At 47.2% G+C, this 20939-nt stretch overlaps 1 protein-coding gene across 3 annotated transcripts in view; it reads right to left on the bottom strand.

Annotated features, from left to right (window-relative positions):
- Nucleotides 1-20939, bottom strand: part of MEIS1 (Meis homeobox 1) — a 149392-nt gene that overhangs the window by 63676 nt on the left and 64777 nt on the right. For all 3 annotated transcript variants that reach the window (XM_075536025.1, XM_075536026.1, XM_075536027.1), the window contains exon 8: nucleotides 962-1107. In XM_075536025.1, coding sequence (XP_075392140.1) covers nucleotides 962-1107 — 146 coding nt within the window. The remainder of the gene's footprint in view (nucleotides 1-961; nucleotides 1108-20939) is intronic.

The raw sequence follows: 20939 nt of genomic DNA, 5'->3' as shown, positions 1-20939 counted from the left end.
TTACAACCTGTCTACATTCATCCTTTGTCCCTAAAATAACACAGCCCCCTTGGTCAAGGATTTTGCTGAATTTTTAAATGTTATTTTAGCCATAAATTTTCATGCTGTCCAATTCCTTAGACCTCATTAAATCGGTATACACTTGTAAAAAAAGATATCCACCCCGAATATTATGATTACACATATTTTGAACATGGAATTCATTCAGAACAATAACCAAGCAAAACAAATCCCCTGGTGGCAGAAGGCCCCAAATCTGCAGTCTCTCACATCTCCGGGAGAATCCCTGCCGTGCAGACAGCACTCCTCACACGGACAATGTAAACTGTTACTCTGCCTGAAAGTCGCAGGGGACTGCACAGGAAGCAGGGCCTCTCTATTGCTGTTTCCCGTTACACTTCTAAATGCAGGGACGACTTTCACTGTGGCGGCTCTGACTCAGATGGAGGCTTTGAAATGGAAGCCAGTGCTGCTCAGAGCTCTTCAGAGCAAATTACGTGACCATCTTGCCATTTTAACAGCATTAAGTGTGTGTGTGTGTGTGTGTGTGTGTGTGTGTGTGTGTGCCACTGTAAAGAGCCACTAAGCGTTAGAAGATTTGAATTCTTTCTAGGGGCTGGCTTCATCTTTGTGGGTGCTAGTACTGAAGAATCACCCTTAGAAAAGCAACATTTCTAACACAGAAAGTTAAAAATTCCATGTACAAGAACTCGGACACCTCTGAAGCTTAGTAAACTTAACAAAATTGAAACTTCAAATAAAACTCCTCAACGGCGTATGGATCTGAAAAACAAGTAAGTACTAACACCCGTAAAATATGTGAGAACTCGGTGATGTATGAAATACCATCGTCCAGAGGGAACTTCGTTTCATTTTTAAAATTTCGTTTCCACCTGGTTGTCTAGCAACACTGGTTCATTGTCCATAGTTAGTTTATATATGTCATTTAGAATCCACTTACTGTTAGATGCTGGAACAGCCACGCCCTCATGATATTTGTGGCTACTTTGGGAAAGATGCCACGCTTTTTGTGACGCTTTTTGTCTTTATCTGGATCATCATCGTCACCTGTGCTGGGGGAAGCTACACTGTTGTCCAAGCCATCACCTGCAAACATAGTGAATCAAATTTTGACTGATGCTACCTTGACATGTTTTATTCAAATAGAATGCCTTTGGATATAAACAAAACCAAAAGAGCAATTTAAATGATTCATAGTTTCTTTGGTACTGTTTTTTTTTTAAGTTTTTTTAAAAAAAATTTGCTTTGCTGTTACTCGTTTTTCAAAACAGAGACAGAACAAGGCCTCGACTCAATCGTAGCTGGTTCAAAAGAACTTCTTCCTAAGAACAGTGCTAAAGGTCAAAGGGACTGGAGGGAAATACACGATCGGTTTTGTCGTTTAGTTGCCATAGTAATTAGCCCAACATGTAGAACTGCCACATACTAAGTGTACCTCCTATTGGGGAGTTAAAGATGGTGGCAGCCCTGCTCCTGTCTGGATATCCAAATTCCACATCCAGTCCTTGCTAGTCGCTTGTGAGAACATTTGTTTAAGATAGCAGCTACTTCCCAAATGATCTACCTGACAACAAGGTAGACCCCGACAGGAGACGAACGTAATCCATCACAGATGGATTTGGTATGGGATACTACAGAAAGGCTATCGTTTCTCTTGGAAGAGAGGGTAGCAAGTTTAGTTCCGGAAAAAAAAGATCCCTGAAATAAATTTTTATTAGACAAAATAATTAAAATTTAAGTGGAATAAATTATTAAGTGAAGAATAAATTCAAATACGCTATGACCCTAATATTCAGACAATTTCTAAAATTTCTTCAGATTGAAGTTTTTCTCCTTGAAAAATCGCCTGCTAACACATCGCTCGGGGCCCCGGTGGATAGTGGTTCAGCTATCCCTGAACATTGCATGTGATTTCCCTGCTGATTCTTATTATGAAATTTGACTTGTTTTTTCTAGAAAAAAAAATTCACTCCAGGACACCAGAAAATAAAAGCCATAGTAATTCTTTTATCATGCCATATTAAAAATGTGAAAAACATGAGACTTCAGCTTCTCAAATAGTCATCCTAACCAAAGTCGAGTCAACAATGACACATGGAATTTGTATTCCGTTTTTGGCGTTGGCACGAAATGCAAAAGGGAAAACAACATTGGTCTAAATTCACTATGCTAAAAAAAAAATAACTCACTCACCGCCATTGAACCTATGCCAATTCATAGTGAGCCTACAGGGCAGGGGTTGAGCTGTCCCTGGGCTTCCCTAGAATGTAACTCTTTCTGGGAGCAGAAAGCCCAGTCCTCCTTCAACCATTAACCCCATGTCTAGCAAATGCCACCTTCTGTGAGCCCCAGGATGGCACGCCAGCTCTCTGAGGAAGCTCCTGGCTTTTACAAGTGGGCAGCTAAATCTGAGACCCCAAGGAAGAGATGTCTAGCACTCAAGGGTTACCAGTGAGGTAACAAATGCCCCCATTGCCCATGGATTAAATAACTTATTTGAGAGAAACCTACATGGCCCAGTCAACCCCAAATTTCATGGCCCAGCCAACCCCAAACTTCATGGCCCAGCCAACCCCAAACTTCATGGCCCAGGCAACCCCAATCTTTGGTAAGACATGCATCGCGGCAACTGTGCACTAGAGCATGCAGTTGTCAGTGACCGATCCCTAGTGACCACCCCTTGATGCACCAGAAGTGACACAGACTTTCTTGGCTGTGATCTGAATGGATTTGAACCATCAACCTTTGTGTTAGGTACCTGAGTGCTTATCCATTGCACCTCAAGGTACTAGTCTCAGATTGATAGACGCTGCCTCAATAATTGCTCTATTGCATTTATTTCCTATGGATAAAACCAGTTCTCTATCTTGATTTCAGTTATTCCAGTCTAATCCATCGCTGTTATGTTGTAATCAATCAATTATTCTTGGCAGATCCCTGAGGATACTCCCCTCTCCCCGTAAAAAAGGAAAGTCATTTCCAAGTTGCCTTGGCTGGCCTCTAAGGAAAGTTTTGAAACTTCACTGGGTGAGGAAGGAGAGGGCTCATTTAAACATGTCTAGAATACTGCTGTTCTGCCACAAATACGCTTGTGCAGAACTTCGCTGAGGTTACGCTTTCATGAGTTTACAATTCACCGCGTTCCTTAAAATCCATGGAGTTTAGTGAAGTTGCCCCAGACCAAAGCTGTCTTCCAGCTGGCACGGCTCATGGAGATCTACTGTGCCAACGCTCCAGTTGTGTCAAGGAGGAAAATGTTGCGATGACTTGTCCAAGGTCGATCTGACCTGGATGGAGCCCCAGCTGGGAGCGCTCGACCAGGTGCTGGACCAGGCACCTAGATTCCCAGGTCAGAGTTCCTTCCACCTGGTCACATGCTGTATTTGCGTAACCAAGTGCTTTTCCTGGAGTCCCGGTGGATTTGCCTAATAAATTCTTTGAAAGTCCAGTATTTAAAGAGGCTTTTTATTCAGAGAAGCAATCCACCATATAAAATAACAATTCATTAAAGAAACATGAGAAAAGAAAACAACTGGGCAGCATTGAAAATTTCACCGGGCTGATCAACTTTCAATATGCAAAAGGTAACCAAGGCAAAGCAACATATTACTCCATCATTGATAATATAAAATAAAAAGCCTCCAACCTAATGGCACTGTGTTTCACTTTGCCACGATTGTTTTCCACTTAAAAAAAAAAGTGGGGGTGTGGGGAGGATGCCCTTTCTATCCATCTTGAAAACCCCTTCAGATTAATTTAGCAGGCAATGCCTAGTGCCTGCCTGGAAGAGAATTCATTGATAATTTATGGAAATATCTACTATAATCCAGCAGCGATGACTTTTTTTCCAGCTTTGTGCATCAATAGATAATCAAGGCCTTAAAGCAGCCTTAGCTTCCCATTACCTCGGGCAAAAGAATTCCTGAAAGCGTGCCTGCAGGGCACCTGAATTATATACTCCATTAGGAGAGGAAGGCTTTCTGCATTCCATGTGTAACACTCACCAGAGCCTTTCCTGTTTATTTCTGCTGTTTGAAAGCAGAAGCATTAGGAACAGAATTTTTTAAGTGAAGACTTATGTAGATACAATGGAGAAACCTTTCAGGCAACAGCCAGATCACCCCCTTCAGTCCCTGGCAGTGACCTCTCCCGAATAAAAGGTTTCTGTTACATCATTAGCTCAAGCCAAAAACAGCCTTGGCTTAATGCACAGTTTGTTCTTCCTACTGTTTTTAGGCAAATACAGCTACTTTCCTCCCATCTGGGAGGGAAATTACACTGCTGGGTTGTAATCTAAGACAAGATTTTCATTGGAAGCAAATGCTTTCAATCCAGTGTAAATACTGGTGCATGTTCAGAAAAGCCTAAAACAATAAACCCTGCTCCTTTCCGACACAAGTTAGGGAAATGGAGAAGATGGGGAAGGAGAAGAGCAATAATAAAACAGGCCATTCTAAAAGCAAACACTTTCGTAGATTTTAATAAATTGTTTAACCTCTTCCACTTTCTGAAATTGAAAATTGATCTCTCGCCGTCGCCAGCTCCCAAGGAGGGTCTAAATGGTCAATTGTGCCTTCGGCATGGCCAGGCACCCTGCAATTTGATAGTCACCTCCCTGCGGTCTCCGGAGGATTTATTCCCGCCACCCCCCCTTTGTTTTTAAGATCGCTAAACAAACTTGGAGAACCACCGGGCGACCACACGGCAGGCTCGCCACCCCATTTGGACGATGTGGGCAGTGGCTCCTTCCCCGGAGCTGACTTCTCCTGCCGTCAAATGAAGGCAAACTGAAAAGGTGGAAATAATCATAAAAATGATGCTAGTCCATAAACAAGCTTACAGCCTCATTAGGGGAGCAGCGGGCTCCTGTGGGTGATTTATGCTCGTTTTGCTGATGCTACGAGGAAATGCCATAGGGCAAGTTTAGCCCAACTGCTAATGGTTTCTGACAGCTTCTTAGCAACTAGTGCAAGCAACGTTGTGGCGTTTGCTAGTGACAGAAACAGAAAATGTCATATTATCTGCCCATGTGTCATGAAGTCCATGTGGCAATTAACTAGCAGGCCAGTGACTGAGGGGCCAGAGTCTCCTGGAAATGGCCTTTGGCTATGCAGAGGCAGCCGACGGGTACGAGCCCTGCCACGCTGCCCATATGCAACATTCTAATGCAGAATCCTCTTCCTGCCGCTGCCCTGCTCTGATGAGACAGAGATGCTCAGTTTTCCCCTCATGGACGTGAGACTCTGGGTGCCTCTCTCTCTAGGTGCCAGCCGGGTACATCAGAAGGTTTCAAAGCCATCTGCTTTGATATGATTAACCAAACCACGCCTTAATTGGCCATACCTGGCTGGGTGCTTTCTGGATGCTGGATTCAAAGGTGCTAGCCGCTTTCCTGCTCGCTCACAAATTAGTCTAAAAGGATTTCAGACCACTGGAGCAGACTCCTTCCCTGTCAGCTGGCCAGGAGCAGGGGGAACTCTGGCGGGCAATGAGACACTATTTAAGAAGCGCCAGGCTTCTTTCTAACAAGCAGGAGGAGAATGGTGGCCATACGGTCCCATTTCTGAGCGATCGAAACAGTGCACCCCTATGTCAAACTGTCAAATCTTTCAGCGTGGCCCATTCGCCCTTTCAAATAATATTTAAGAATTGTTTTTACAAACTTTTATAGGCCATGGTCTAGTGAAAGAGGCCAACCAACAAAGAAAGGAATTTGTACTACAATTCGTCTATGGACAATTTCTTGTGAGACCTGGGCCTGTCCCCACGGAGCGAGGTAGGTGACCTGGGGCAGCTCCCAGGCTGTCCGAGAGCTCAGATTTCAAACACGCTCAGCTCAAACATTCCAAGTTGCCTATTTAAGCATGCCCGGGCATTGAGACGGGGCTACCTCGTGCCTTTCAAGGCAGGATAAAGCGGCATTTATCGGATTCAGGCCATTCAATGGGTCAGACTGACCGTGTCAGCAGGGGTGCCACTGGGGCAGGTCAGAGCCCCACTCCCATTTTCCTCTCTCCCCCTAACACTGCCATTCCCCCAAACCTATCCAGGAGTGAGGCAAAACTAAAACCAAACCAAACCCAAAGGCGCCATATAATTTCCATCACATCGGAAGGGACCAGCCAGCGTCAGTGCCGTCAGGTGGACGTGAAATCCGCTGTCCCTCAGAGAGCTCTTTCTGTTGGGAAGACACCACTCCTAATTAGGGATCTGAACTTTCAACCTCCAGGGCAGACGACCGTGTAAGGTTGTGGACCCTCTTGTTTTGCTAGAAGCCATCAGCTTCAAGGCCATTTTCATGTACAATTGGGTTTGGGCACACCGTTCTTTCAGGCTGTGTCCTCCCTTCAGCTTCTCCGAGTCTCCTTGTCCAGCGTTTTGTTCTAGAGCAGTGGTTCTCAACCTTCCTCATGCTGTGTGACTCTTTCCTACAGTTCCTCATGTGGTGGTGATTCCCCCAGCCATAACATTATTTCCGTTGCTACGTCATCACTGTCATTTTGCTACTGCTATGAATCGGGTTTGACCCCATAGGCGTGGTGACCCACAGCTTGAGAACCGCTGGTCTAGAGTGTCCCGTCCCTGCCCCCCACCCACCCACCCACCCAGTGGGCCTTGACTCCAACACATCCAGGCCGTTTATAGTTAAATCTTCCAGTACTCCTGTATTCTAGTGTGGCTCCGTTGTGGTTGTGGGAGACAGTAGAACAAGGTCCTACTAAGGTTTTCTAGGCTAGCATTTCTCCAGGGACAAGTGGACAGGTCTTCCTCCTGTGGAGCTATTGGATAGGTTTGAACTGCCCACCTTTTGGTGAGCAGCCAAATGATTGACCATCGATTGGACTTCTCAAAATCATTTCCACAGAGTCAATCCTGAGTCAGCGTGACCTAAAGAAGGGAGTACAATTCCTTCACGAGGTTTCTGAGACCGCCAGTCTTTATGGGAGAAGACACACTCAACTGTCCCCCAACAGTGACTAGTGGGTTTGAAAGCTGCCCTTGTAGTTCACAGTCCACTGTGGACTTAACCCACAGTGACACCAGAGGGCCTTCGGGGCGCCTTAAAGTTGTCTAACTGGGCAAAGCTCTCTTGTGAGTGCTTTGTAAGGTGGCTACATTTTCATCCAGGTTAGAAATATTGAAGTCTATTCTGATATGCAGCCAAAAGAAAACAGAACTGTATCTCTCTCTCTCTCTCTCTCTCTCTCTCTCTCTCTCTCTCTCTCTCTCTCTCTCTCTCTCTCTCTCTCTCCTGTGTTGCCTCTCACAGCATGTTTGCACAAGAGAAGGGTAGTCTCCTTTTAAATAAGGTTTCGGACACCCCAGCCTTCCCAGTGTCTACAGGCACAAACACCCCATATCAAGAAGAAGCTTCCTTAGTCGAAAAGTTATCTGAACATCTGGAGTCTAGGATAGTTAGCACAAAGGTAAAAATGACCCAAGCCCATGCTTCCAGATCATGGCTGCATCTACTTAGGCTGTAGCCAAAGGGCTGAGTTTTCTGGGTTACATCAAGAGAATACATGATAAGCATTAAAGATGATCCTGCCTCGGGAACCAGGTGAGGTGTCTGGAGCAGGTTTAAAGGGGTGTTTAGTCTTCATTTAGAATGCATACTAGCTGCCAGAATGGATTTTCAAAAACACATATCTGATCATATAACCTTAGCACTTGCAAGCCTTCAGTGGCCATCCCCCTGCCTCAGGAGAAAGGTCACATTTTTTCAGCCTGGCCTGAGAGGTCTTGGATAAGTCCTCTCCTGGGTGTGTGGCTGCCCGGCCCTGCGTGCGCCTTCACTCACCACCCGCCCCCGGTCCCAGGAGTGAACTTGAAGTTCTCACTGCACACACAGTGTGCTCACACCTCTGCATTTTCTCATGCCCACCTCTGTCCCTGTCGCATCGTCCCCACCTCTTCCCTCCCCCAACAACAAAGCGAGTGCCTGAGTGACCTTTCAGGCTCAGCTCAACAGCCATCTCCTATGAGACCCAACTATTGGCTGGCTTAGAGGTCCCTGAGTGGTCCAATGGTTTGCCATGGGCTGTTCTGTCCAAGGGTGGAAGTTCTAATCCTCCCACCTTGGAAGAAAAGGCTGGTGACCTGCTTCCATGCAGAAGACCAGCAAGAAAACCTGACTGGGGCAGCTTTGCTCTGAAATACCTTGAGGTGGAAGCCAGTGGGCTGTTTAGTTTTGCTTTAAAAAAATAAAAAAGCAGGTAGTGACTCCTTGTCTTCACCCCTGAGTGATTTTTCCTCCCCAGCCATGCTTCTAACAGGGGTGTGTGTGCTGTGTGGGGATTGACTACATAGAAGCAGAGGCCCAGACATCCTCATCCTCATTTCTAACCCCAATGCTGCCCACTGCAGAAGCTTGTTCGTGTCCCTTGATGAAAGAAGTGAATGCATTTGTCACCACTGCACAGAGAAAGCCCCAGCTCCCAATGTCTAGCCATAAAACTTCCTTTGGACACATGAACTAAAAGTAAACTTTTGAAAAACCCCCATCAAAGAAATTCAGTCAACTGCCAAAAAGCATTCCCTGTCGCTGCAAAGAAATACATCCACCATAGTTGGGTCGATTCCTTGAAGCTCTTCTGGGACAAAGGACAAACCAACAGCTAAATGATCAGAGTTCTCTCTCATTTGCCGTAGCCATTCAGAAATACCCCGCTACTTCCCACAATGGGACTGTAAAGCCATCTACCTCATAAAAATTCTTGCTGCTCATGCCTTCCTCCTGAGTCCATCTTTTAAAAACTCAAGTAGAAGCTATTTGTTTCCTTCTGCATCACTCCCCCCCCAACCCGTGGATTAATTATCCCCGCCCGCCCACCACACACCCAGGTATACCATAGGTTAGCTAGTATGCTAAGAAGACACACAGTTGTCTCTAAGCAGACAAGTTGACCCTGAGTTCAGACTCCAGACCCATCCCTGAAACCTCTGGTGCTAAATCTAAAACTCTAGAAGTCTGGATTTCTTCTTATCCTGAGTTTGCCAAATTAATGTATCAGCTTTTCCCACAGTCTACCTCCCAATATTGTCCTCACATTCCCTCAACCTCAGCAATTTTCCAGGGATAGGTAATCGGAAGAGTGACTCATGCTATCCTACAGGCAGAAACATTACCCAGGATCCCTTGGAAAGGATTCTGGGAGCTAGAAGAAAGACACAGCAATGCGATTCTTTATGATGTCATAGACATTAGAAACACAGTATCCTTCCTTCGTATATCCCCAAGTGTTACATATTTATGAGTGATTAGCATAGAAGTTTAACTTTAATAAAGGTTTCCCTAACTCCTTAACTTCCCTTTGTCTGTTCCTCCATCCTTTGGAGCTTAAGGTTGCCTTGTTCTCACTTTGAAGCGACTCCCGTTTGAACAGAGAACAGAAAAGTGTGCTCTCATACACTTGGCCTCTCACAGCTTTCCTGAGGATTCCCGGGTGGTTCCTTTGGAAATCACGATCAGGAGTTACAGGTCGCCGCCACCTGCCAGGACGATGCTGAGCCCAGCAAGGGGCCCAACGCACGCCCTGCGGTGCAGACACACGGAGGCCTTCACTGAAAAGCTGATGGCCCAAAGCATGGGGGCGAAGGTTCAAAACCAGGCCTCCAAATACACATGCTAACCACATTTATAGCGTGGGTGCCCAGATGTGCCTCCTAAGGGTCTCTCCACAGAGACTCTCCAGAGACGGGCCTCCACATAGGTGTTTCCCTGCTGTTGAACTGAGGTTTGCTGGGTGGTGATGAGACATCGCTAATGGCGAACCACTGCGGGGTGAGCTCAAGGCCTTACTGAGTGCTTAGTGGGCGTCTGACATCCCAGAGACCCAAATGGGGAGAAGTGGAGACTCAGGGCCCGGAGTCCTGCCACTCAGTGCCTTTTCCTAGGATCTGACTCTTCCTTTTCTAAGGAGTCAGAAGAAGCATGGACAACTGAGCCCTGTGTCTATAGAACAATCTTTTGCATGATCAGTCACTCTGATCACTCGTTTTCAAAAAGTAATGGGATTTCTACTCAGTGCCAATCACTATGCCAACCAGCGGGACTTCAACATTAAGCCCAGTCAGAAAGAGTCCATATTCTCATGGCTTATGTGTTACGGCACACCGATGTTAAACAAAATAAGCACTGGAATAAATATGCAGTTACAAATGGAGGCACATACTCAGGGAGAAATAATCAATGTACAGTATCATGTATGAAGTAGAGGGAGTTAACTGACTTAGGCACCCATGGATCTGAAGGGGAGGAAAAGGTGAATGGGTATAGTAAAACCCACTGCAACTGAGTCAGCTCCGACTCACAGTGACCCCACACGACAGAGTACAACTGTCCCCTAGGGTTTCCAGGCCAGAAATCTCCGTGGGAGCAGGAAGTTCCCTCTTTCTTCTGGCTGATAGACCCAGACTGCTGACTGCGTGGCTACCAGCCCAATGCATAAGCCCTCCCGCCAACAGGGCTCCTTGTCTAAATGGGCAGCAAGTAGTTCATGTAGCAGAGATAACATGTGCAAAGGCCCTGTGTGACTAGAGGATGCAAGACACAAGCATGAAGTTGTAGCCTGAGAATGCAAGGCACAGTGGGCAGGAGTCGTTAATGAAGCAAGACCACACCAGGCCTATGGGGTGGGGTTAGGTCTGGGGTTCTAAAAGCCATGACCCTTGAGGGTGTGAATGGAGTCATCATAATCCTCTCCATTGCATGTCTTGGTAAGAAAGATAGAAATACTGTCAAACAAGGCCTAGCTCCCCAGTGCCTCTTTCTAGTTAAACCTAACGAATCCCTTGATTCCAGTTGGAGTGGAAAATGAGGGACCATGGAATGCAATGTGTCCCTACAGAAAGACCCCAATTTACATACAGATGACATTCTCAATGCTAATCTGTAAATCGGTTCCTCGGACACACGGAATATATTTTTATCCAGAAGCAAGTTAGGTTCCAAGTCTAGTCCCTCAAAGCCCAAGTAATTCCCTGAGGGAATGAAGTCCTAGTGGTGTGTGAGCGCTGGGTGCAGGAAGTCACAGAGACCAAGAATGAGGAAGAATTTGAGTCACTTATCATCTTCCTCTTCACCGTAAACCCAGGGAAACATTAAATGATGTGTCCTTGCCTTTAAACCCTCTGCCATCAAGTTGATTAAGACTCATAATGACACCATAGAGTAGACAGAAATGCCCGCCATGGGGTTTCTGAGTCTCTACATATTTAAGGAAACAGATTGCTTCATCTTTATCCCACAGATCGGCTAGTGGTTTCGAACCACCCACCTTCCACTGGGCATCCAATGCTTCAGCCACCCTGCCACCAGAGGTACTTATCATTTTCAAATTTACCTCTCATATGCCTCTCCTGGAGTTTCAATGCTCTATCTAATTCCAATGCCCTGAAAATAGCCTGTCACCCACAGGGATATTCCTTTGACTCTCAGTGGGATTTTCTTTTTGTTCTAAAATGACCTCACCATTTCCCAACAATCAAAAAAAAAAAGTTCAACCTTTCCATCTAGTGCCTCTAAGTCAGTCTCTCAGTAGAGAGCAATCAGATAAAATAAAATAGCCAAATAGCCATAAGTGACAACTGCCACTGGCCCTCTTTCCAGGAAGTGTTTGCCCTTCAAAAGAAAATTTGCTAATGCAAATGAATTTCTAAATGGCAGGATTTCAGGAAGAAAAGTAAGTAAGGATTTCTTTAAATAGTCATTGGTAGAGTTTTCTTTCTTTCTTTTTCTTTTTTATTCAGTCGACCAATATCTCCCGGCATAGCTCAATATCAGTTTCCCAAACTGACCACTACATGCCCTTATCCAATCCCACCCAGGTGGATCCCTGCCTAGATGTAGGGCACCATGCATTTCTACGAGTTCCACTCTGGCAGGGCGGGAAGATGGACTATGGGGACCTAAGAGAGTGAGAGCAGGAGGAGGACATCTGGGTGGACACATATGTGTGGATGTAGGTCATTCATCACTTGAGTATTTGTAAGTCAGGGGCTGCCAGCCTGTTGGACTACCTTTGGAATAATTTCTTTCCTATTAACATCGCATTCAATTAAGTGTCTATCACTTCATGCTTCTTCACTGTCAGCACGAATATTTTCCAAGACTTAAAACGGGGTGAAAATTGGGAAAGAAATGAGCTAAATAATCAAAGCCCAGAGAGAAAATATTAACTGGATTTGAGGAGCAGGCAAGAAAGCTTTGCCAAAAATGCAGTGTGCATCGGATGGAATCCGATGAAGATATTGAGTTTCCAGTAGGAGTCACTGGTTGTTCGTACTTAGCTTCGTTGTGTTAAGGTTTCTTTTATGTGAATGCTCACACACGTAGAAGGCCACAAACAGGCACAGGATACACCAAGAACTTGGATCAAGTTTCCATCTTTTTGGGTTTTTTTCCCCTTGAGTTGTCATTTTGTTTTTCAGTAGGAATACCCTTTTCTAGTAATTCAATGTGACTTTTTGACTTGATTTCCCCTCGGGGGAACAACCACAAATTAGTTGCCCGCACAGAGAGGGTAGACAGCCATGATGAATAGGAAAGAGAAAAGGGTGCGGGGGGGGTGGGGACCCCAAGACAAATCCGATTTTACTCATTCTTTATCCATTCAGCATTTTTAAACGACTGAACGCCACGGAAAATCCCTGCACAACCAGCACAATTTCTGAACACAGTCTTAGACATTTCAGGTTGTGAATACTTTGCAAGATACCATGAAAGGTCGGCATTAGCACGAAAGGTAAATTCCACAAAATGGAACACACACCCCCACCCCCACCCCCCACACACCTTTCTCTATGAAAAGAAAACACATTCACAATTGCAAAGGTCAAGCAGTGCAAAAGTCGCAAGTTTTCACTTCGAACCAACAGCCCAGAAAGCATCTTAGAAACCACGACCTTGCCTGCTTTTGAAAGACGTCTTAGTGTGATATGGTGAGGCCATTACTTGATCCACGCCATCCCCTCCCGCAGATGCATGTGAAGTGCGTTAATGAGTGGTCATACAGATCAAAATAACCATGACAATGGGGCTTCTACCCAATAAAAAGAAAGACTGCCCATCCAGCCTTACATGCAGGCAAACACACAGGCATTGCCTCCTTGTGTGGTGTCTCCAAATGTTGGCCAGAGAACGGATTTTTGAATGTTTCCAGCATCCTGCATGTGTACATTCGTATTGTGTCTATGTGTCTACGAAGATACTTTTCCCCAGCCAGGATAGTCCCGTTGAGCCAAGACATCAATTTTCCAGCAAACTCAATTATACACAATGTACTTGTCAAGTAAGATTAAAAAAAAAATCCCCCCCACCCTGACATCCAGATTAAAAACAATGGCTCTCATTTTTGGCTACACAGGGCATCCCCTGGGGGAGCTTGTACTAATATTGAGGCCTGTGTTTCACCCAATTCCAATTAAATTAATACTTTGATGGACGAGACCAAGGCATTAGGGATTTTCTAAGCTCCCAGTTGACTCTAACATATAGCCCAGTTTGAGAACCTCTGGGCTGGAAGCACAGATTTTGGCATGCCGTGAAACTCACATACAGAGAAAGAGTCAAAGACGCTCACTCAGCAAGTGGGTACGCTTACTTCAGATGCAGTTCTCAAAGGTTTATGCCTCTACTCCACTGCCTCATAGTTTACAGACTGAGAGTTTTGTGGAAGTATAAAAGCGTGAAAAGGCAAAATTGAGAGTCTAAGAAGCGACATCTAGTTGGGAAATTAAAAGACAAAGGATGTTGGGCAAACATACAGCATGGTGCCATAGCTCTTGTGCCTAACGATGTCCAACCATAAATGAAATGCTTGTTATCATCAGACATGATGCAGTGTGTGCGCGCAGTCTGGAAACACTGTCATTCAAACGCGCCCCCAATTGTTAATCTTAAACAAGTAGGGTTTTGTTCATCTCAAAACCCAAACCCAAACTCACTGCCATTGAGTTGATTCCAACTCACAGTGCACTACAGGACGGAGAAAAGCTGCTCCCGTGGGTTTCTGAAACTGTACATGATTTCAAGAGTAGAAAAACTCATCGTTCTCCAGTCAGTGGTTGTGAACTGCTGACCTTGTGGGCCGACGAGCAGCCACTGTGCCAGCAGGGTTCCTTTGTTCATCTGGATGACCGACTCTCCAATGATACCGGAGAAACCAGGGGGAACCTCGCTGGTCCTTGTGCTTACACAGACTGGATGCCTTACAGAGTGAGGGCTCTGATTGGCTCAGTAAACTTCCTAAAATGTAGCCGTTCATTCTCAGGCTTCCCCTAGCTTTCTGGGAGTCGTCTCTTTGGGGGCACTCTCTTTTACATCCCTTGCAGATATTTCTACTCTGGGTGGCATTTGATTTTTGACCTCTGTGAGGCAAGCCTTTGGGGGAAATGAAGAGAGAGATGAAGCCCGAGGCCCTGTCCGTGTGTGAAGTCAGCCTTTGACTTGTGGCAGTCATATACTGTTTGATCAGACCATTGTGGCTCAGAGGATCTCCACTGACTAAGTTTTCCTACGTAGACAGCCAGGTCTTTCTTGCTAGTCGTCCCTAGTCCCAAAGCCTTGCAGAAAGTGTTCTGTTCAGCACCACAGCCACATGCAAGCCTCCATGGGCTGACAAGGTGTTTGGGGTTGAGTTGTGTCGTGGAAGGTGAGAATGCCAACACATAATCACTGCGTGTAGTGAGAAGGAAAATGGACAAGAAAGACGGTGGTACGGGACCGGGGTGGGGGAGAGGCAGCATTTTCATTCTCCTCTTGCAAAGCAAGTTACTGAAATATCTAACTGCTTCCGAGAGAAAGGGTTGAGGACATACTGGCATGTGTCTGACAGTGCACCTCTCCTTCTCTCCCTTGACTATCCGAGGCCCTTAATTCTTCCGTGGATTTTCCGCACGCACGCGCCACTCGCTCAGTGAATATTCAAAGAGCAGCAACTCACTGACATCGAGCTGATTCTAATGCACAGCCACCCTGTAGGACAGCATAGAACTGACCCTGTGGGTTTCTGGGACTGCAACTCTTTAACTGGAATAGAAAGCTTCATCTTTCTCCCAAGGAGTTGCAGGTAGTTTCTAACTGGCCTTACGATTAGCAGCCTGATGTGCAATCCTCTCTGCCCTGAGGGCTCGTCTGGTCTCTGGGTTAACTAGGGGCACCTCCTTGCCCGTCTGTGTTCGCAGTGAGCTCACTGTGCAAAGAGGTGAGTCCATGTTGGTGGCATCTTAAGGGTAGCACTACCTTCCCCCAGCAGTGCTGTTCCAACATCTGTGTGCCAACAAGCACGTGGGATCTTGTTAAATTGCACATCTGGATCCAGGAGGGGCAGTAGTAGGCCACGCTTCTACATCTGTAGCCAGCTCCCAGGAGCTGCTGAAACAGCAGGTCCAAGGACCACACTGAGTCTTCACAAGGTTCTGGAGGCACATAGATGTGCAGGGAGAAATATCGATCTAGGAGGATGTGAAACAGAAGAAATTGACTTAGCGGGAAGTGCTTGCGCAGAGATCCCGAGGGTCAATTGGGTGTAGTGGGCAGCCCACAGGGGCAGAGAGTGGAGAGAGCATCTCTACAGACATGCGAGGGAGTCCCTGGATGGCTGAGTGGGAGAAAGACAGGGCTTTCTTTCGACCCCAGGAAGCAGCTCGAGTCTCGGAGACTCACAGGGGAGCACAGGGTCACTAGGAGTCGGCATGGACTCGATGGCAGGGAGGTGAGTTTGGTTTGGGTGATTCGCTGAAGCTCTCTGCTGTTAACCAAAAGGTTGTGGTGGCTTGAGCACCCCTGGAGGCACCTCAGAAGGCAGGCCTGGCAACCTGCTTCCAAAAGGTCACAACAGCAACAACTCCCTGGAGATGGCTCTATAGCGACCACCAAGGTAGACGGTGGACTAGGGCCTGGGATGCGTAGCGAAAGCGGATGATGAAGACAGTCTTTGTCACACCCAGCATCGAAGAGCGTACCTGCACCTGCGGGAGTAGGTTGGGGAAAGGCTGTTGGGCTCCTCATTTTGAGTTTAAAGCCATATGGTTGTCTCTAAGACATAGCAAAGCCAATCAGGATGTCTCACGTTGGGACATCTCTCTCTCCGTTAGTTGTTCAGCCTTGGCCCGCTTTCCCCTCTGCCCCCTTCACTAGAGATATTGTAAGAGAATAGTTGAGCCTCTGGAGTCGGACTGTCTGGCTCCATTTAAATCCCATCTTCACCACTTAAGAGCCTGGCGACCCTGGGTGAGTTATTTAGCCTCTCCAAACCTCTGACTAAACCCTCTGAGAAAAGTGAGTGTGGTCACAGGCTTGACCCCGTAGAGTTCTTGGTTGCATAAAAATGCGTAGCATGTCACCTGGCTCAGCTCTGTCGATATTGGTTCTTGTGGTTATTATTTTGTTAAGACTGTCTTTGAACCCACAGTCATCCAGTCAGTTCTGACTCACAGCGACCTTATATGGTTTCTGAGGCTGTAAGTGTTTACATGAGCAGACAGCCTCATCTTTCTCCTACCAACTGGCTGGCAGGTTTGAACCACTGATTTTGGAGTTGGCAGCCCGATGCCTATTAGACAGGTCTACCAGGACATTTATTCCTCGCCTGATACAGGAAAATGACCATCGTCCCTCTTATCATCTCTCTCCATCTACTCCATCACATCCTCATTCCTTACTGCCCTGGAGTCAATTCTGACCCAAAGCAATCTTATAGAACAGCGAAGAACTGCCCCTGTGGGTCTCCAAGACTGTAACCATGTATAGGGGTAGAAAGCCTCATCTTGCTCCCATGGAGTGGCCAGATTTCCCCCAAATATCTACATCCTTCTCCGATTTTTAACCATTGCATATCCTTTTCTTTTTCTTGCCCCCACCCCTTGTTCTCCAAGGAAAACCCTGAAGTAATTTGGAACTTGGTGTATTTCAGCATGAAAGGGAATGGGCTAACCCAAAGTCACTGCCATCAAGCCGAGTGCTATGTAAACCACACAAGCCTGGCAGCTATCAGTGGGTGGTGCCACACTGTAAAGCAATTTGTGAAATACAAGCTCTTGTTTTTTTTTCGCTCTGAATAATAATACTTCTGTGGCAGTTGTTAACAGCCACGTTCTGTATTGCTTTACTAATATGGAAGAAAGCAAGCTACATGGTCTAAGAAAGCGTTTTTAAGGTCCAGAAAAAGTAAGACACGATTAAAAAAAAACCCAGCATGAATTTTCAATTACAGTTCATCTCTTGTTTAATTCTTCGAATAACAGCCATAATAAAAAGTACCACTTACTGAGCACTTACTAGGTACCTAAAACCATGTTTGGCACTTATCCTCAGTTACTTAATCCTCATAAAAACCATAGAATTAAAATTTATCAAGGTTAAAAAAAGTCAAAATCTCTATAACTATTTGTTTTAAAAGCCTTCATTCATTTGTCATGGATTTTTCCATAACAGTTAATAAAAATAACTCATATTTACTGTTAACTATGAAGAGTCCTGGACAGGAGAGCGGCTGGTGTACTGGGCCATGCACTGAGCCGTCCTGAGCTGCTAATCTTAAATAAAGTCAGCGGTTCAAAGCCACCAGCTGCTCGCTCACTCCATGAGAAACAGATAAGGCTGTCTACGTCCATAAAGATTTGGCTATAAGTGGGAATCTATCTGCAGGTACGGAGTCTTAATGGTGACCCCTGGTGGCACTGGAGGTTTTGGTTTGGCCCTTAACCAAAAGGTCCAAGGTTTTGCTCTGAAGGAGAAAGGAGAAAGACAGAGACTTGGAAATCTTATGGTGCAGCTCTGCTCCATCTTCCCCTGCGACGATGGCTTTGGCTTTGGTTTCCAGGCTGCATGTAGCTGGTGCACCTTGCTAGGTGTTTGTCTGAATTATCTATACAATCCCCTCTGTGGTTCTATTGCCCAGATACAGAAGTAGCCTGCTACACAGACAGGGAACTAGAGCTCATTGTGGATTTGAACTCGGGCCTGAGGCAAACCTACACCCCTAACCACACCACTACTGCGCTCCCCAAAGGGACTCGCTACACTCGCTGGAGGCTCCCTGGTGGCATAGCGGGGTTCCGAGTGGAGCTGCTAACTACAAGGTCAGCAGTTAGAGACCACCAGTTGGCTCCATGGGAGAAAGCTGAGGCTTTCCACTCTGTAAAGAGTCACACAGTCTCAGAACCCCCCCAGGGCAAGTCTTCCCTGTCTAGCAGGAGCAGTTTGAGGTGGCAGCCACAGTGTTTCCGATGATATGCCAACGCACCAGCACCCCTTAGACAGCCTCTAGAAAGGCCGCAGGCTGTCCACAGTCGGCACAAAGCCTGGCCCATGGTGTGGACCTCAGAAACGCTGGCCGAGTGTCTCCTTATTCGTGAGGTCAAGGAAGGACAAGAAACAAAGGTTGCCTGCGTGGCGTGACAGTGCACCTTTAGTGAGAAATAGTGGGTGGGGGGGGGAGGGAAACCACGTATGAAAAACCACGTCTTGAGGAGGAAGAAAACAAACACCAGATATTTACGGATCCAGAAAGGCATGCCCAGAAGGGAGGAAGTCGGTACCGATCCTTGGTAAAGCCCCAAATAACCACACTGCAAAATAAATAAATAAACAAATAAATCCAAAAACCGTGAGACCGTCTTTCTTGGGGTTTGGCCGCCTGTAAAAAGTAAAGCAGGCAGGAGATCCGATCGGAAACGCCCAGGTACAGGGTGGAAGTGGAGTCACGCTCCGGGAAGCGGCCGGAGGTCTGTCCCCGCTGGCCCTCTGCTCCCTGCGCAGCAGACAGGACCAGCCATCAGAAGACCCAAACGCCCGGGCCCTGGACACGCGCCCCAAGCAGACCCACCCCGGCAACGCAACGCACCCCTCTCCATCAGGAATCCCAAACAACTAAGTCAAAAGGTGGAGGCCTCCCCGCCCCCCCCCCCCCCCCCCCCCCGCACTCTAAGGAATTGGGAAATGAGCGGAGCAGGGCCAGGGGGCAGGCGGCCCAGCGGGAGAAGCACCCCGCCCCAGTTGATATATATATATTTCTTTTCTCACCATTTTCATAGCAAAGAAAGGAAAGGCTCCCCTCCCCCTCTGGGCGGACTACCGAAATGGAGCCGCATCTAAGGCCAGCCTGGAGCGGAGCCCCTGCTCGTGGGGTGCTCACGCGTCCACTGTACGACCCACGGCGAGGACACCTGAGATAGGGCCGGAACCAACAACTGCTCCCGGGAGAAAGACGCGGTGTCTACGCCTGTCAACAGTCACACTGGGGCAGGGCCACCCTGCCCTAAGGTCATCACGAGCCTCCCTGGCAGTGAAGGTCTGTTTGTTTGTTTGTGGAGATACTAAAAAAGAATGCCATGGTCTCCGATGAATTATTCACAGCCGCTAAAGACAGGGATCTTCTCTCCCATAGAAAAGGTGCTGAGCCAAACAACCCCTACCCACCCACCCCAGTGTCCTGGGCGCCCTACCTTTCAGTCCCTGTTTCCCCTTCTGGACTCCTGTGCACTGCTCTGGGACAGTCTTCCAGGGCATCCAGGTTGGAGCGACCTGGACCTGTAGCATTCCCCTGGATCTGGGATTCACTCTAACTACTGACTTTTAGCTTACCCTGCCTAGTGCCCCCACACACGTACACACCCCCCCACAGCACTCAGCTCTCCATACACACATACACACAGCACTCAGCTCTCCATACACACATACACACAGCACTCAGCTCTCCATACACACATACACACATGCACACACACACACACAGCACTCAGCTCTCCATACGCATACACACATGCACTCAGCTCTCCATACACAGACACACACAGCACTCAGCTCTCCATACACACATACACACATGCACACACACACACCACTCAGCTCTCCATACACACATACACACACGCACACACACACACACACATAGCACTCAGCTCTCCATTCCCCACGCTGCTCATGGACCTTGTATGAACTCAGTCAACTCCTAGTTGGGTGTCTCTGGGCCCCCATCCTCTCTCCCAGAGCCTCCTTTCCCAGGGCAGAACACAACTCCCACAACTGCCAGCTGGAGGGGGTCCTGTCCCTCCGAACAGAACTCAGAATGCCAACCCTGGCCCTGCCTGACTTCTGAGTTGGCCTGAGGCCTGGAATTCCTTCTGGCTGGCCCCACCCATCCGACTGGGGATCCTGAAATACCAGCCTGAACTTGCTACACCCTTTGGACACTACTTCTTGGACCACCCAGCTGCCTGCTCGGAGACCGCTTGTGTGTCCAATGTTTCAAACTCTCATTCCTCATGTAGTGGGAGTGTGTCTGCCCGATCCAGGCTCCTCTTGCCGGCCCATGGCACTGTGCGGCAGAGGCCCTACGGTGCCCTGCACCACGGCTTGTTCCGTTCCCATCTGATATGCAGAGATGGCAAAGGGCCCTGAATTGCGTTCACTGACATCCAGGCTTCCTGCAAGACTAAGCTTGGCCTATCTGATGCCAAAATGGGGTGTGGGGAGCGCAGTTGTACTCCCTGTACCCCGTCCCTACCCAGAGCATTCCTCCTAGAAACATCTCCAAACGACCTCTCCTTAAGTAGGCATCTCATCAACAAGTTGCCTCTGTAATAATAAAGGCAACCACAGGAAAGAGCAAGTGTGGGCAGGTCTGGTCTGAGCTGGGCGACTGGGAAGTTGAACTGTGTGGATCGGATCACGGCAGCCAGAAACCTGCTTCTGCTCGGGTCAGAAGAGGTAGGCTTCCGTTAAAAAACAAAAGCAAACCAAAAAATAAATCCCCTCAGGTTTAAGAACCCTCTTACAGTTAGATGAGCTCGAGCTGAGAAGCCTACAAAACGTTCAAGCTACAAACTATGGGTGTTTGGAACAAGGCTCGTCAAAGGGAGGAGGGGACTGACATTTAGGAAAGCTGTCCTGCGAGTGGCCTGTCAAGTTGCTT

The sequence above is a fragment of the Tenrec ecaudatus genome, chromosome 17 (genome assembly GCF_050624435.1).
Source record: "Tenrec ecaudatus isolate mTenEca1 chromosome 17, mTenEca1.hap1, whole genome shotgun sequence".
Lineage (NCBI taxonomy): Eukaryota > Metazoa > Chordata > Mammalia > Afrosoricida > Tenrecidae > Tenrec > Tenrec ecaudatus.
The sequence above is the reverse complement of the archived record's forward strand: the minus strand, read 5'-3'. Positions and strand labels throughout refer to the sequence as shown.